We start from the raw sequence: 17,220 nt of genomic DNA, 5'->3' as shown, positions 1-17,220 counted from the left end.
CTTGCAAAGACTCATAAGTGAGATATCACTGTAATAAAAAAACCGCATGAAAAATACATGAGAGTATATGGAAAATACATACGTAGTGTACTTGAGTCACAACTATCCCCCTTCAACTTCCTCCCCTAACTTCGAGGTGCAAAGCGGGCCGATCTCCCCGTTAAAACGCCTCACCGCAGAAAGCAACAACCATACAATTAATCAATCATTACACTTCACTCATAGTTAGAAAAACTTATGACAGATGGCGGCACTACACATAACAAGCATTACACAGAAACAAACTTCACATCAGATTTACCAAACACGTACACACACACATTCCAACATGTACCAATTCGTTAGAAATTCCGAAGAGGAATGTAGACGAGGTGTATGTGGGGTTTAGTACTAGTAGTAGTAGTAGTGATCTATCGTAATATGATTCTTAAGTTCATACGTTAACAAATTATCTCTACAACCGATTTCATTAAACATTGCAGATTCAAGTGAGCTTTGATGAGGAAACCTGGGCGGTAACGTATTTACGGGGGGAAGGGGGAACTTAGTGGGCTATAGCCCAGGACGGCAAATTTGAGGAATGAGTGGCCAATAAAATTGGTAAAATGGGCGAAGGGTGGCGAAATTTGTATAACCCTCAATTATCGCCCCCCCCCCCTCCTCCTCACATATTGGAGTAAAGGCCCTACGCTGTTACCTTTATCGGGCCCCCAAGAATTTGTAGCATGAAAAAAACAAAATGGAAATTGTCCCAGGATCCATGGCTGGAGCACTGTCAACCATACCCTTGTGGGGGCCATGCCCTCAATAAATCCGCCTCTTCTCAGAGAGCAAGGTGTGTGCTCAGTGAGCAAAAAGTGACCTAGAGAGTTAGTTTGCAAGCACGTGAGTGAGCAAAAGAGTGACCTACAGAGCGAGGGACCAGGTCAGTGAGTGACCTAGAGCGTGTGCAAGCATATGAGTGATCAAAAGAGTGTGCAATTTTGTGAGTAACCAAAGCAGTGTACAGGCATTTGAGTGGTTAAAACCATGTGCAAGCATGTGAGTGATCAAAACAGTGTGGAAGCATGTGAATGACTAAAAGAGGGGCTTTAGGGATACAACTGTACTTACGGCGGGGGAAGGCGAAGCGGTTTACAGCACACTCCCTATCGAATTCAAGGAAAGAGTAGTCAAAAAAATTAGACTATAATGGGAGAAGGGCGGCAGAATTCGTGTAACCCACAGGACAGGCAGCAAAACTATATGTCCATGATGATCTTAAGACGGCTCTGCCTCCGAAACTCCTGGTTATGATGTTGATTTGATGACACGCCATTTTTAGGAAAAACATTTTCTTTTGTTTCCTCCCCTCATCTAGGACCGTCTCCAGATCATCATGGGCCCTCGGGCTTATTGATCTTTTTGAGGCTCCCTACCTGACTAAAAGGGATTGCTTATAAATTTGAATTTCACAAAGAAATCTTTACCAGATCTTCATTACCTATCGATTTTATTTAATCTTTTTTTGGGGGCGGATAACTTTCAGTTTTTATCATTTCTGAGCCAACTACTGTTATGTCGTTTGTAGTTTTAACTTATCACATTGTATACTTTCGCGTAATTTTACATACACCTGAGTGACCAAGCCTCTTGGTCACCTCTTTTAATAGTTGTAGAATATTTTATATTTTATTTTTGTTTCTTTTATTTTACTTGCTTGTTCATTTTATTTTTTCCCCTTTGTTTATTTGTTTGTTTTTTGTGTGTGTCTTCCCCCCCCCCTTCTTTTCCAGCCTGCCATTCACAAATAATGTAAATAAATAAATAAGGACTCCTCTTCCCCCGAGGCTCCCGGAATGTGCCAGGGTGGGCCCTTAGAAGCTTCTATTGCTTAGCTCTTAGAAACTTTTTACTAGATTTTTAGCCACTGCTCTCTTCCCTGTCCCAGCTTTCTTCATCACATGATGAATTACCGTGTCCATTCAAATATAGTTTTTTATTTCTCTCTTTGTACTTTCATTCAAATATTATTGTAAAATATGTAATTTAATTGTAAACTCTAATTAGAATATTTTTATCGTAATTGACTGGAATCGAATAAGTTATGTTATCTTATCTTATGCTATACCTCCTCTAAGGGTGGGCCCGTGTATTAAGACGGTACTGCTCTCATCTATTGTTCGGAGATCTAGAAGTTTTAATTTTAAAAAAATATATTTCATCAGATTTGTCTCGTTGATAATAAAACATTGATGAGAGACGAATAATGACTTGAGAAGACATACGTAAAATTAAGATTGACAAAAACCATGTTTTTCGTCGCACTTCCATTCTAATCTTCATCTGGAATTTCTCTTTCTTTTTATAAAATGAGTCGTTAAAAACTGTCACCAGTGTCCACCAATTCGCATCTAGATGCGTGATTCACGCATCGAAATTCAATTTTACTTCTCCAAATTTAGTTGAGGAGTGAAAATATATTCCTTCAAATTTTAGCTAATTTTTGTAATGCTTGCTAATTTTGCACTGATGAAAAAAATATATATACCCGCTCTTTTTTTTTACATCCCTTAGCTTGAAAAGGGGAGAAGTTCTCTCCAAATTATATTTTCAGACAATACTGAGTGTCACGATCAAAGGTGTATTGAAGAGTCTTGCATTGCTTCTTAACAGGGGCGTCGGAAGTGTTTCGAACCTGTGGGTGCCCGTCTTGAGATTCATGTAGGAAATTTCGATTTTGAATCAATTCTGTGGGTGCTCGAACCCGCTCTACAAACTTCCGTGGGTGGAAACAGCACCCCCGGCTCCGACGCCACTGCTTCTTAATACAGATTGTATTACTTTTTAATGCAGCTTTGGTTCAGATGTTGAAAAAAATAATAATAAAACTATGGCAAAAAAGGGTTTGGACTGCCATCTATCATCGTGTTGAAGAACTGTATAATTGCTAATAGATGGCAGTAGGTGATCACCGACCAGGTTAATTATATTTTCTTCAATGATTTCAGTATTTTTTTCCCCCAAATTCACTGCACTGTCAAAAACCATTAAAAAAACCGGGATATTTCTATTCTATTTATAAAAATAAAGTTGAGATGGTTTAAATAAGGAAAAATATGGGGAATGTCCTGTAAAGTAGGGGTCATATGGTCATCATTTATTGTAAACGTTTATGGTCTGATTTTTGAATAAAGGCAACACGCATCAGCCCAAAAGCCAAAAACTCAGTCACGGCCGTCCGGGTAAAGCCACGCATTGTATAAATTTTTGTATTTGCTATGTCTATGAAGAAGAAATGAGTCGTTCAATTCATTGTGTGTTTTAAACTATGGAAGGAAAAAAAACTTTATCCACCTGGAAATGATTGAAGTTTCGAAGAATGAATCATTTCCTTTCCAAACTGTAATAATCAATGTGACGCAATGGTTGCAGCATGGTAATTGATTTGTAGATAATTATGATTCAATGCATATAATTTCTTTCTTCTCATAGTATTTTTTGTTTCACTTTTTATTTCAAACTTTTGAATGACTATTGATTTGAATTGAATACTCTTAATATAAATACTAGAACAGCTTTAGTGCAGTCCTTACGTGGTGATTTGTTCTTTTTTGGCGAGAAAAACGCCCACGCGATAAACAGTGGCGTATTTACGGAGGGTGAGGGGGGTTATAGCCCATTTCGGTAAAATTTGAGGAGTGAGTGGCCAAGAAAATTAGTAGAATTAGAAAAGTGTGACGAAATTTGTATAACCCTCAATATCTCTGCCTAGGCAGTAAGGGATTAGAGTGAGCAAAAGAGTGACTTGGAACATGGGCATGCATGTGAATGACTAAACTAGTGATGTATAGAGCGAGGGACTATTTAAGTGAGTGTGTAAGCAAAAAAGTGAAAGTGCGAACAAACATCTGAATGCCCAAATGGGTGACTTACAGAGCATGAGTAAGCATGTGAATGACCAGTTGAGTGACATACAGAGCATGAGCAAGCATGTGAATGACCAGTTGAGTGACCTACAGAGAAAGGGACCAAGTCAGTGTGTGACCTTAGATCATGTGTAAGCATGTGAGTGACTGATGCAGTGCACTTGCAAGAGGAGAGGCCAAGCAGGTTATAGTACAGGGTGACGAATTCGAGGGAAGGGTGTTCAGGAGAATGAGACTATAATGGGGAAAGGGCAGCAAAATTTGAGTAGCCCACAGGCGGTAAAACCACAAATGTGCCTCTGATGGTGAGAAGTCACCAAAAGAAACAAAGTCAGACTTTTGGATGCCTTTATTGCCAAAGAAAAAAAATCACCAATACATTGCTAAAAAAGACTATTGTACTACAGCAGTTGGGACGGGGGGGGGGGGGGGAGGGGACAATAATAGCAAAACAACAATCATAAAGTATCAAGATTTAAAATAAAACATCCTAGACTAGATGCTGGATCAAGACTAGGAAATGAAGCAACATATAAAATGAGCAACAATAACATGATTTCGGAATGAATATTCTGGAATAAAAAATAAGAACCCGATATCTCTAATAATACAAATATTAAAGTTACAACCTGAGACACTATGATATCTAAAACAAAATAATCCAACATGAAAAATCAACGATAACATACTTCATTGGGGAAAACAAACAGTTCATGCCGTGCAAGGGAGAAAAAGAAAAAAGCTTCAAAATATTTTCAAATCATTCAAAGAATGTGGTAATACAAAAGCATATTATAACCATCGTCCTCTATAGGGTAGCATCATTTAACAGTAAAAAATAAGGAGGGCAACCTACAAGATGAAGTAAATAATAATAGCTTGCAGAAAAATAACACCAACGTTCGGTTTATGTAAGGAGTATTCAAACTAGCACCACTTGCATCACAGATGGAAAGAAAAGAAAGTTCCAGAAGAAAAAAGAGGAAATGGTCCAGAGCCAATAGAGGATTGGCAAAAAAAAAAAGCACCTTCCTTCCAGTAAGTGCCAAAAAAAAAGTTGCCAAAGGAATCTCTTTATTATACCATATAGCTGTTCCTTATTGCGGGGACCCGGGTTCGAGCCCCACCGTCGCCACAGTGGTGGTCGGCTGAAGTTGGTTTTCTGTGGTTCCCAACTTCGAGGCGCAAATGCGAGCCGATCTCCCCATTAAAAAGTCTCGCCACAGAGAGCAACAGACCTACAAACAGTACAAATATTCAGTCACGACACATCACTCACTTCACTTATGAGATATAGATGGCAGCACTGAAAAATCATACACAACACTAGATACGCAGTCAGACTGTTAGGTACACACAATTACACTTCCGGCACAACTCGATAGGTAGAAAATTGCCTACGGCGATAGACCTGAGTTGTGCTCGGTCAAAAAAAAAAAAAACTGTTCCTTATTCAAAAAACTGAAATATATTTGAGTGAGAAGAAACTAGAAAGGTAACACTTATAGATAAGCAGTCCCTATGGCTCCAATAGCTGTGATTTGGCGATATAACAATCTGTGCCACCAACAAGTGCTTTGGCAGTTAATTGGTGGGGGGGGGGGAGTTGAAGAGGGCAAGCGCCCCCCCCCCCCCCCCCAACCCCAAAGCAGAATGTTTTGCATTGTTCTGCAGCGAACCCTCAGACATCGCAGACTTTGGTATATTCTGCTTTGGGGCCTCCCAAGAGCAGATTGTATGGATAAAATATGGTATAATCCCCTATGAATATAAACAATTTATTTCCCTTCCGGACACACTACCCAGAATCTGTCCTGCTTGCAACTATACTTTCCTTCATTATATACCTTAAGTATCATTTGGGCATGAATTAATTCAATTTCATTTGATTGTATGATAATGTGTATATAATTGCTGTATAACCAAGCACATAGGTATAAAGTTATTGATAGCATTAGGAGGGATTATAAATATTTGAAGGGGGAAAAACATCCTTAATAAAACAATCTTCTGGATATGGACAGCTCAGAACATGCTCATTTTTTGTTAGCTATTTTTTTCATAAATTCATTCAAAAGAATCCTTGGAAAATATCCTGGCGTATAGGGAAGGGGGGGGGGGCAATGCTTCTCAAAGATTTTGGCCTTTAGGGCCTCACTTCTGTATGTTGTATGCATGGCATGCAAAGTGAAAACATAGCTGTTGATGAGTGTTCGAAGACGAGAATGGTGAATGATACTGCTATTCTATGAGGATTTCCCTCAGTGAGATTATTTTACTCATTTCATTATTCATGAACGAATGAGAATAATATATTTCCTCTATTTTTTCATAACTTGTCATCTCGACGAAAATTATTTCATATGCAAGATTTCTATATCTCAACTTTGTCCGATAGTTGCTTCAAGTAACCATGTTGGATGAAAATGAATTACCAGAGGAACTGATGTTGATGAAACCAAAAGAACCTTCGCCAGAAGAATGTTGTGGTTCTGGATGTAAGTCGTGCGTTTATGATATATATGAACAGGAACTTGCTGTATGGCAGAGAGAATGCTTAAAATTCAACTGCAAAATAACGGATGATACTTGTGATGGCGAACAGGTAACTTTATTCTTGTAACATATATAAAACACTGCGATTCAGAGGATTGAACTCATGTAATTACAATTTGCAGGAATAAAACTGTGCTTCAATCCATAATGCTATTATTGGTGGGTTTGAAAAATCGAAAATTAATTCCATACAATGGATCGAAATAAGAATCCAATGAACAAACTATGGTAGAAAATCTAAATTGATTTCTTTTATGACTACTGTTTGATTTTTCATATTTATTTATTTATTTTAAATTTCTTTTTTTTATATATTTCAAATACATACACACACAGACAAAGGTACAAAAAATACAGTGAACGTCAAAATACAATGTACAATAAACAGGAAAATAAACAAACACACACACTTTGTGACCTGTAGGTATTTTGTAATCCTTCCTAGATAAGACATGTAGATGGGAAGTTGTTACAGTGCAACAGCATTGGTTACTATGCAGGGCCGGATCTTGAATCCTGTGAACTATGTGGCCGCAGAAGGTGCCAACTGGAAGGAGCTGAGTTTTTAGGATGGCATTTGAAAGGAAGGGTGATTTTTAATCGCCAAAGTATCATTCGCTTACACTTGAAAAATGCCCAGAAAAATGCCAATATTCAGAGTTGCAAAAAAGTAGCTTTTTTTAAAAAAAGTATTTCATTTGTTTTTGGGATGTAATACATTTTTATGTGTCGCTTAATTTCTGTTTTGGTGGTTTTTTATCAACCTGTTATTACTTAACGATATCAATTTTACAATCTTGTACATATAATTTTGTCTAATGTATGACATTCTTATATTAGCAGCCTTCTTATTAACATTTTTGTGTTAATGTATGACATTCAATTTTATTTGGATTAGTAGTATTTATTTACTGCATATGTTTTTCAGTTGATATATGTTGCTACCATATGTGCCGCTGCCTCCCTTCCAAGCACAAATTCCATAATTCACAATTGAATATATCCATGCATAAAATGCATGCACCTAGTTCTGCAATATTATTAAATATAATTTTTCAATTATTGTATATTCTATAAATAATCACTTATTATTCCCCTCGTACAACTGACAGCAAAAGTGCAATAATGCAATATTTAAGGTTTTCCTTTTTTTTCCTTTCAGGAAAATGTGATTTCTCCTGATGAATATTCCTTCTTCCAGTTGACCGATATAATTTATCAAACAAAAAATTGCAACTTGTATCGATTTGCTGTACCTGGAAACAAATCATTAGGCTTGAAATTAGGACAGCACTTGATACTGAGGTGATTTCTACTTTGTTTACGATACATTTTGCTGTTTGACAGTTTTTGTAACTTTTTTTGTTACATTTTCATTGGTTCTTTGTATTTAAAATTACAAACCAATAAATTATTAAATGCACTGTTACTCTTTTATGACAATTCCCAATGGACAAGAGAAACAAATCATTGTGAAGGATTTATCATTATGGATAGAATGTATTAACACTGTGGAAGATGCATCGGGGCCAGAGTAATATTGTTATATATAAGTAATTACTATTATATAGGGTATCATCATGGTATAAGGTTTTTGCTGTATATACTAACAGTATTTTTGAATTGGCAATCCTAATTTAATTTATGTATTTTCTTCATGTGTGTAGAGTTTTTCAAAAGTGTGGTGATAAATAATTGTGCTTGAAAGCTTCAAATCAATCACTAAATTGCTAGGTTATTATTCATGCTTTCATGTTAGTCTATAATTCCGTAATTCTTAATTATTTTATGCACCTAAACCTGATCTCAAAGCACTCTTGGGACACTCCTATAAATTTCAGTATTAGATGACATTATGTTTTGATAAAACAAACAAGGCTTTTGTATCCATTATGTAGTGCAAAATTCAGTTTTCTGGTTTTTAGGCCATGATAGACAGAAGTTTTTCGTTTACACGGGTGGTAAATATTTTCAAGAAATCTTGTGTAATGTCAAGAAAGATGCTACTTTTCTTCTTTCTTTTTGTAATCTCTTTAGTATAATTAATATAAATAGTAGCCTCTTTCCTGTATTACGTAAGCTTTATTGAAAATGTTCGCCACCTGTATGAACAAAACGTTGAAAAGGTAAAACTTTCTATTGTATTTGCCTGAAAACCAGGAACTATGAATTTTGGTATCATGTTTTTTTGAGTTTGGCTGTGCTTGCTGCACTTTCAGGCGCTTTCTTCAGCTTTTGGCCATTTGTCATCATATAAATCTAATAAGAAATGGGAAACTACAAAGATGTATTCCTTTTCATTATCATTTCTATGTTTTATATCATTTTTATTAAAATTTTAAATGACATGTCGATATGAGGTTTTCTATTTACTGGGGATACTATTACCAGTTATAAGAGCAACAGATGATATCAGCAAGTGCAAGAATTGCGTTTCTAATATTAATCAGGTTCGACTACATGTAGCATACAATCTAAAAAACTATTTACAATGCATACTGCTGTGTACGCTGAGATTGAGTCCAAGTACGTATTAGAGAGATCAGACCAGGAAACCAAGTTTCCTGGTCTTAATCTCATGGACTAATCACTTAGTCAATCTTAAAACTTATTTAAATTTTGCAAAAAATTAGGAAAATGTAGGCATATCTATAAAAATTGTATTTTTATATGTATGGAACAAAAATAATAATTTTATTTGCCATTTGTGTTTGTTGCAGAGGAAAAGCAAATGGTCATTCTATCTCAAGGCAATACACACCCGTGAGCTCACCGCATTCGAAAGGTTACTTTGATGTGATAATAAAAGTAAGACTTCCAGTTTTCTTATGCATTATCATATATGCAATATATCAGTAAATGCTTCATAAATAATTCTTTTTATAAATCACTTAAATTTTTGTTTACTAAAGAAGCTCAGTTTATCGGTTTTATACTGTATGTAATTTAGCTATGCTTTTCATTGGAAATATGTCAGTTATTATGTATTAAAGATACCTCTTTATATAACTGAGAGAGAGAGAGAGAGAGAATTTGTATTCAGATAATTTTTCTAACCCATGTACCATTCATGAATAATTTATCTTTTCTTTTAACCCTCTAAAGCCCGGTGAGAAAATGTTCTGTGAGTGTATGGGCTGGGTCTCGCACAGACCCCTATATATCAAATTATATACAGTAAAACCTCTTCTAACTGCCACCTCCAAATAGTGGCTACATTTTCAGTCCCGTTAGTGACCGTTGTTGGGAGGTTATACTGTATTACATAAAACATTTATACACTTTCTTTTTTCAGTATTTTACATTTATTAATACATTTATTATTGAATCTTCATTTCAACTACAATATCAACATAAAGTGAATGTAATCACCTATTGCTGTACTATTTTACAGTAAATTTCAAATTAACATCTATGGGTTACTCATAACATCATACCAAACTACAAACTTAATAAAAATGATTAAATGCATTTTTTAATGTGTGCAAAATAAACCTTATAATATGAAAATATAAACATTTGTATCTAATTTTTAGTCATTTTAAAATAATCATATCAATTAACATTGGAGAAAAAAGAAGTTGCTTGACTGCACGGGTTGGGTCTCTCAGACCCATATGTAGAAAAATCTTTGAATAATTCTGGGGGGAAAAGCCACTGCTCCAAAAGTCACACTATAGATAAAAGAGTTTAAATAGAAAATTAGCGAGAACCTCAATAAAATTGTTCCTGCCACCTGTCAGTGAATCAGAAAAATACATATCCATGAGTCTCACAGACCCAAGCCTTGCAATCGAGGGTTAAATATCCATTAAAAAAATTTATAATTTTTTGCATAGTTATATAAAGAGGTATCTTTAGAACTTTTTTTTACATAGTTAACTTTTTTGTTGCAACTGTTTTAGTTCTATGAAAGTGGTGCAATGTCAAAATTTGTCTCCACTTGGACATGTGGCATTCAAGCTGAATGGAGAGGTCCTTTCGGCTCATTTGAGTATGTTCCTAATAGTGTAAGCTGTGCTAATTTCTGGCTTCCTCAATGAATTTAATGTAATGAGAATGAAAATTGAATTGGTGTTTGTCAGATATGTTTTCTTTTCCTAGATGTTTGAATGAAATTATGTCATTATATCATTGTTATCATTAATTATTACTATAATCATTGTATTTAGTTTCGAAGATTATTCCTGATTGCAGCGGGGACTGGCATTGCTCCAATGATTCCGATTATTGCAAATATTCTTGAGAATGATGATGAAGAAACTCTTATTCATCTTCTATATGCTTGTAAAACTTCAGAGGATGTGCAATTGAAATCAATTCTGAATGAATTCAAGCGATTTTGGAATTTCAAGCCAACTTATTATTTTAGTCAAGTGAGTATCTGCAGGTTTTCTTATGTTGCAATGATCTATCTCATGATATTAAGCCTATGTCAAGGCTGTTGAATTCATCATTCCATCTTCGTAACATATTAGAGCAATAATTTGCTATTAAATATGTACAAGATTCATCGACAGACTGGTTATTTGTGGAGATGAAGATTACAAGGAAGAAAATTCACGGACGAGTGCTCTACCATCTAAGCTATGGTGGTAGCTTAGATGCTAAGCTACGGTGCCTTTCAACATATATACGCTCCAAGGTTGAAATATTCTATCTGCTTCCATATCTTAGATGGTAGAGCACTCGTCCGGCAAGCGAGAGACCAGGGTTCGAGTCCCCGTGGGGGTAGTGGTGAATTTTCTTCCTTGTAATCTTCATCTCCACAAATAACCAGTCTTTCGATGAATCTTGTATTGACAAGTGGAGAGGATGTTTCTGTATGTATTAAATATGTGTTAGCATTCTTATCCACAATGACTAATTCCGAATAAAGTACCCAATACAGTCAGCCATTGACAGTGCAACAGTTGGTTAACGAGATAAAGGCTGTGCTTGTCTTTATCTCATCAACCAGACACCCTGTATAGTGTGATAAATACTGGATGAATGAAATGAATTCAAAAACAAATCAGCTGAATGCTGATACAGAAAATAAACCGTAATGAAATTTCAATTTTAAATTATGATTATTATATTTTCCAAAGTTTTCAAAATCTTTGGTGATTTCCTATTTTTTGCCTAATCATGGCGAGATTGATTGATGCATTATTGGCTTTTCAGCATAAAGTCACTGCAATAGAAACTAGTTGACACTATCAAAATTAGATTTCCTCTTCGCTTTTCTGATCAATGCTTCAGTTCTTGTCCAAAATCTTCAATTTCATTCACATTTTTTGTAATGCTTGATACCTGAGCTTCAGAAATTCAATGCTTTTTGGCAATTTCAGTTTGTTTTTATTATTATTATTATTATTGCATTAAAAACTTTAAATCTGTTTCACAAACAGAAATTCTTTCTTTTTGTTTGATTTTTTGTAATTTTAAGACATTGCATGAAGCCATGGTGTTTGGTTTGTGTGGATTTTTAAAGATTTTTTTCTTTTATTTCAAAAGTTAACTGCTGTCTATGGGCTAAACAACGAACAAAAATAAAATAATTAAATGTATTGAAGCCAGCTTTGGCATTACAGGGCATCAATTCTAAATTTTTCTTAAATTTTAACACTTCACATAATTATTTTACTTAATTTCTGAATGCTTCATTCAATAAAAATGTTATGTACATAGTGGTTGATATGTGTTTACCATCGAGCTTATATTATATATACTGGCAGGAGCATCCAGCCGCTGTGACGGCAGCTACATCTAATGCAAGAAAACTGCGGGACTCAGTGAAAACAAAATTCATTTGGCCATAGAAATGTACAGTTCAGTCTCTAAATATTGTGTTTTAAAGATTAAAAAAAGGATTGGGAACTCATATAAAGATGGAAAAAGATTAAATTATTTATTTCATTAATGCTGGAATAATTTTTCTGTTAATGCTGGAATAATTTTTCTGTTAATGCTGGAATAATTTTTCTGTTAATGCTGAAAAATTTCTTTCATCAATTCTTGAATTTCCCTTCATTAATTCTGGAATTTTCTTCATTAATTCTGAAATTTTCCTTCATTAATTCTGGAATTATTTCCTTTTTATTAATTATTATTTCTTTCATTACTTCTGGAGTAATTGCTTTCATCAATTCTAGATTTGTTTTTCATTAATGCTAAATTATTTCTTTCATTGATTTTGAAATTATATCTCATTAATTCTGGAATTATCTTTCATTCATTTTGGAATTATCACTTCTTCATTAATGCTGAAATTATTTCTTTAATTTATTCTGAAATTTTATCTCATTAATTTTGGAATTATCACTTTTTCATTAATGCTGAAATTATTTCTTTAATTGATTCTGAAATTTATCTCTAATTCTGGAATTCTCTTTCATTAATTGATTCTGAAATTTTATCTCATTAATTCTGGAATTCTCTTTCATTAATTTTGAAATTATCACTTTCATCAATTTTGAAATTATCACTTTCATCAATTTTGAAATTATCGCTTTCATCAATCTGAAATTATCTTTCATTAATGCTGGAATTATCGCTTCCAATTATTTTGGAATTATCATTTCATTAATGCTGAAATCACCTTTTTCATCGATTTTAAAATTATCTCTTCTATAATTTTGTAATTTTTCTTTCTTTAATTTTGGAATTATTCTTTTTTCTTAATTTTGGAATTATTCTTTTTTCTTAATTCTGGAATTATTTCTCTCATTAATGCTGAAATTATCGCTTTCATTTATTTTGGAACTGAAATTATGTTTCACTAAAAAAAAAACTAGAATTTTTTTTTTCATTTATTCTGGAATAACCTTTCATCAATTCCAAATTATCTTTCATTAATGCTGGAATTATCACTTTCATTTATTTTGGAACTGAAATTATCTCTTTCATTAATTTTGGAATTATCAATTTTGTTAGTGCTGAAAGTATCTCTTTCATTAATTCTGGCATTATCTTTAATTACTCTCATGAAAGAAATGCCATGTGCGACTTCATGAAAGGAACAAATCTAATCTAAATCAAAGAAACAGAAATGAATCGATCTGCCTGTTTTTGCTTCAAAAAATGCTTGATTAAAGCTGCGGTTCTTCGATGTAATTTATATGGGCCCATAATTAATTTCAAAATGTCCTAAACTATATGGATTGATGCAATTGGATAATATAAGACAATACTGAGACATTAATTCTGATTTTCGTGCTTCAGACAATATAAATAAAAAGCTGAAATTAATGTTATTGCATGGATATCTACCTCAAAAGTGGCAAATTACTTTATATTTCATTTTCTGGGCTTCGTATTTCTAAGCGAACTCAATATTTTGAAAATCAAAAATTCAATTCAATTTTTAAAATTATTGATGTGGTGGAAAACTCTACTGAATTTCCGCATTTCTATGCTAAAATTGGCAATTTTAACATTGATCTCTATGGTGGATCGTGTTTGTTTGCATTGAGCCACGTGATCTTCCGATGGAGATGTTGGGGGACACCGTTCTCAGCACTGCCAAGGCTGAGACTGCTGACGTCATACTCCCTCCAGTAATGTTATCTCGATGGTATTTACAGTTTTGTGTGAATTCCAACACTCCATTAAGCAGGGAAGAGTTTTAGAAATTGTCACATTAAGCGGGGAGCTTTAGCATTGTCTCTGTGGAAGAAATTTTGGTACTAGAAGAATTGTGTCGGTATAAGCATACTTAAAATGATTTTTCTGTAATTACAGGAGACGGAAGCATTTATGAATTATGGTGATCATATACATTTCGGGCGCATTGATGAAAGTAGTTTACGCTCTGTACTTATAGTTGCTCTTGATACGAAAATTTTAATATGTGGATCAACCGAATTCAGTATAAGTATGACATCTTATCTGAAAAATATAGGTTTCAGTGATAATCAATATTTTGTATTTTAACAGTAAATTTGTATTTATTTTTTCCACCTGACTATCTCTCAGTTTTTCATATTTTGTGTATATCAATATGGGGTGTGTGTGTGAGACAGTAAAAACAATTTGTCTCAAACAATTAGATACATGCTTATAGGGGAAGGGAGGAGTGCCAAGTGGGCAAATTCCAATTGAGCAAGTATGGGGAATGTGTGGTCGAGTAACTAGGATGGCATTAAAATGTGTAATATGACAAAGGCAATAAAACCATAATTTTCACCTGAACGATCGATATGCAAACAAGTCATCTTGGTAGTATTTGCCTTTCTTTTTCTTTTTTTAATATTTGAAGGGGAAAAACTTCAATTCACTATTGACCTCAGAGTACTAATATATTCAACCTAATTATATATAAATCAAGTTCTAAGACCAATGGTTTATGATTTAGCTAGTGGATAATATAAAGAGTGAACTTTATAATACAGTGTGTGTTTGTGTGTAGAACCTCTTTTATCATTCTCTGTAAAGATGAAACACAAAATAATAGTAGACCAAATATTTGGTTTTATTTCTTCGGTTACTGGTATCACACACATGCTCACCTTTTTATCCTCCCTCCAAATATTTGAGAATACATGTGCATATGTAAAACATTAACTTTGTTGGTTCCGTATAAATAGGAGGTTTAATTGTTAGATGTAAAAGCATTTGATTAGGATTTCACATCACTGTATACAATACTCTGACTTTCAGAGAAAAATGTGCATTCTTTTAGCCTTAAGTACAGTCAAATCTTAATAAATGTTACTCTGCTGACTAAGAAAAATATTGTTATAGTGGGATTAATCTTATACAGAGAAGCAGCAGTTTAACATAAGAGTATAGGCATTTCCAAACAAGACTAAAAAGTATTGTTGTAGAGGGATTCATCGTTATATCAAGTGTCGTTGTAGTGAGGTTTCACTGTATAATCAGATCTGTGTAGCGATGGTAGTGATTAGTCAATGATTGAATCAAATAAGAATTGTTTGGTTGATTAGAATACCATATGTAACAAAACCATGCTGATTTTTGAGAGTGTACTATGTAGTCTAGGAAATCTGTCAAGACAGGGACGCCTTAAGAGCATCATGGGCCAAGTGGTTTTTCTGAGGCCCTACCTGGTAAATTTCAACAAGATCTCATTTATGAGGTCAATCTTCTCCATAGGCGGAGATAGACTTGGAAGTCTGGGGGGGCACGATGATGTCAATTCATATATATATATTAGATCAGTCAGGGTGGAAAATGCAAATTTGATTTTTGTAGCAGCATTATCAGTTTTGTGGCACTTTAAAATTTTGGCAGTAAATAAAATACACATTTTTATATGCAATAGCATTACACAGGATTACTTTTTAACTTTAAAAAAAGTTATTTCAGCTAAGAAGAGTGGAGTGCTCCCCTCCTTCCGCCAAGGCACAAAAAATACACAGATTTCCTATAGAAGAATGTTTTTTTTTTATTTTTAGATCATAAAAAATTTTTGAGAGCTTTTAACATAGACATTTTAACATATAGTATTTAAAAAGTAATTTGAAAATGTTTTTGGATTTACCTTGTAAACTTGGTAATCATTAATTTAAAAAAAAAAAATCACTACAGGAGAGACTTGAAACACTCATTGGAAAAGTAATTATTTTTCTTGTTTTTGCCGCTAAGTTGTGCTTTTGTTCTCTTCAGTTTCAAGCATTTTTGAACGTTTGATCTTGCTTCTTTTACCAGAAATTTATCCATTTCATACTTAAAATGATAATTGTTTCTTTTTGAGTTCACTCTTGATCATTACCTGTTTGATTTAACATAGTTTCAGATTACTTCTTTTGCTGGGTCATTCTTAGAATATTTAAGAGTGATTAAAAAACTATAACTAGCTAAATTATTAACTATATATAACACACATAAACTATACAATTTATTTTTAATTTAAACTCTGGAAATAAAAACTAGAATAACGAGATTAAACTATTATATATATTTAATAGAACGATTCTAATTTTTACAAAAAATCCAATCCGAGCACATCTGTTTTCATTTCTATTTTTCACTTATTCTGTGACTTTTTTCCATGATTGTGGAAGACAGATTCGTCATTGTATTATTGCACTGGAAAAACAGCATTCTTTTGTGAACTTTTCCATTCTGTTAAAGCAGCTCGAGAAAAATAAAACCAGTAAATTTGAAAAAATATATTTTAAATAACAAATTAGTAACTTTGATGAATAAATAAAAAATAGGCCTATGGGGCTCCGCCATAGAAATTGTAGATCAGAAAGGGCTCCGCGAGTCAAAAAAGGTTGAGAACTACAGTGTTAAAGGATACACAAAATGTTTTGTCAAATACAGCCAATCAGAGGAAATCAACACAATTTGAAAAATAATGTAAGAGGGATGCATAAATCAAAGGATTACTTTTTTTTGTGAAAAAATAGCTGGGAACAGCGATTGAAGGTAATTTTTTTTTTTTTTTTGGCGTTCTGCAGCCAAGCGGCAATTCGCATAATTTGACCCTATTTTACTCTGAAACATGGGCACAAAATCCTGGAGAGGCAGCCTCAAGAAATCAAATTTACAGGGTGGACAAATGTTATCAAAAAGTGAACTTCTATTGCAATGCAACTTCAAAGTTTGACGGGAAAATTTTGTTTTTATCACAAGATGGCGCAGAATTGAAGAATGTGTTTTTGTCGCAGAAATTATAAATTTCCCACTCCTGCTGCAATTTTTCAATATCAGTTGTACTGCTATACATTAATGCTTTATTATGTCGAAAAAATATGAGAAAACTTGCATGTGATCATTTTATACACGAGGCCAATTATAATGG

At 33.7% G+C, this 17,220-nt stretch overlaps 1 protein-coding gene across 2 annotated transcripts; it reads left to right on the top strand.

The window, feature by feature from the left end:
• Nucleotides 1-3,212: 3,212 nt before the first annotated feature.
• On the top strand, nucleotides 3,213-14,405 carry LOC149090032 (NADH-cytochrome b5 reductase-like). Of its 2 annotated transcripts, XM_089232011.1 has the most exons (7): nucleotides 3,213-3,418; nucleotides 6,307-6,513; nucleotides 7,627-7,769; nucleotides 9,185-9,272; nucleotides 10,370-10,474; nucleotides 10,637-10,840; nucleotides 14,190-14,405. In XM_089232011.1, the coding sequence occupies exons 1-7, from the start codon at nucleotides 3,416-3,418 to the stop codon at nucleotides 14,379-14,381; spliced, it is 942 nt and encodes a 313-aa protein (XP_089088137.1). In that variant the 5' UTR covers nucleotides 3,213-3,415; the 3' UTR covers nucleotides 14,382-14,405. The 2 variants fall into 2 exon arrangements, with proteins under 2 accessions (XP_089088137.1, XP_089088138.1); XM_089232012.1 differs by lacking the exon at nucleotides 10,370-10,474 and having other exon boundaries at nucleotides 3,219-3,418.
• The last annotated feature ends 2,815 nt before the right edge of the window (nucleotides 14,406-17,220 follow it).

This window comes from Pholcus phalangioides, unplaced genomic scaffold (assembly GCF_987345545.1).
Source record: "Pholcus phalangioides strain wild (caught in Gottingen) unplaced genomic scaffold, Ppha-v1.0 ptg000001l_1, whole genome shotgun sequence".
Lineage (NCBI taxonomy): Eukaryota > Metazoa > Arthropoda > Arachnida > Araneae > Pholcidae > Pholcus > Pholcus phalangioides.
The sequence above is the reverse complement of the archived record's forward strand: the minus strand, read 5'-3'. Positions and strand labels throughout refer to the sequence as shown.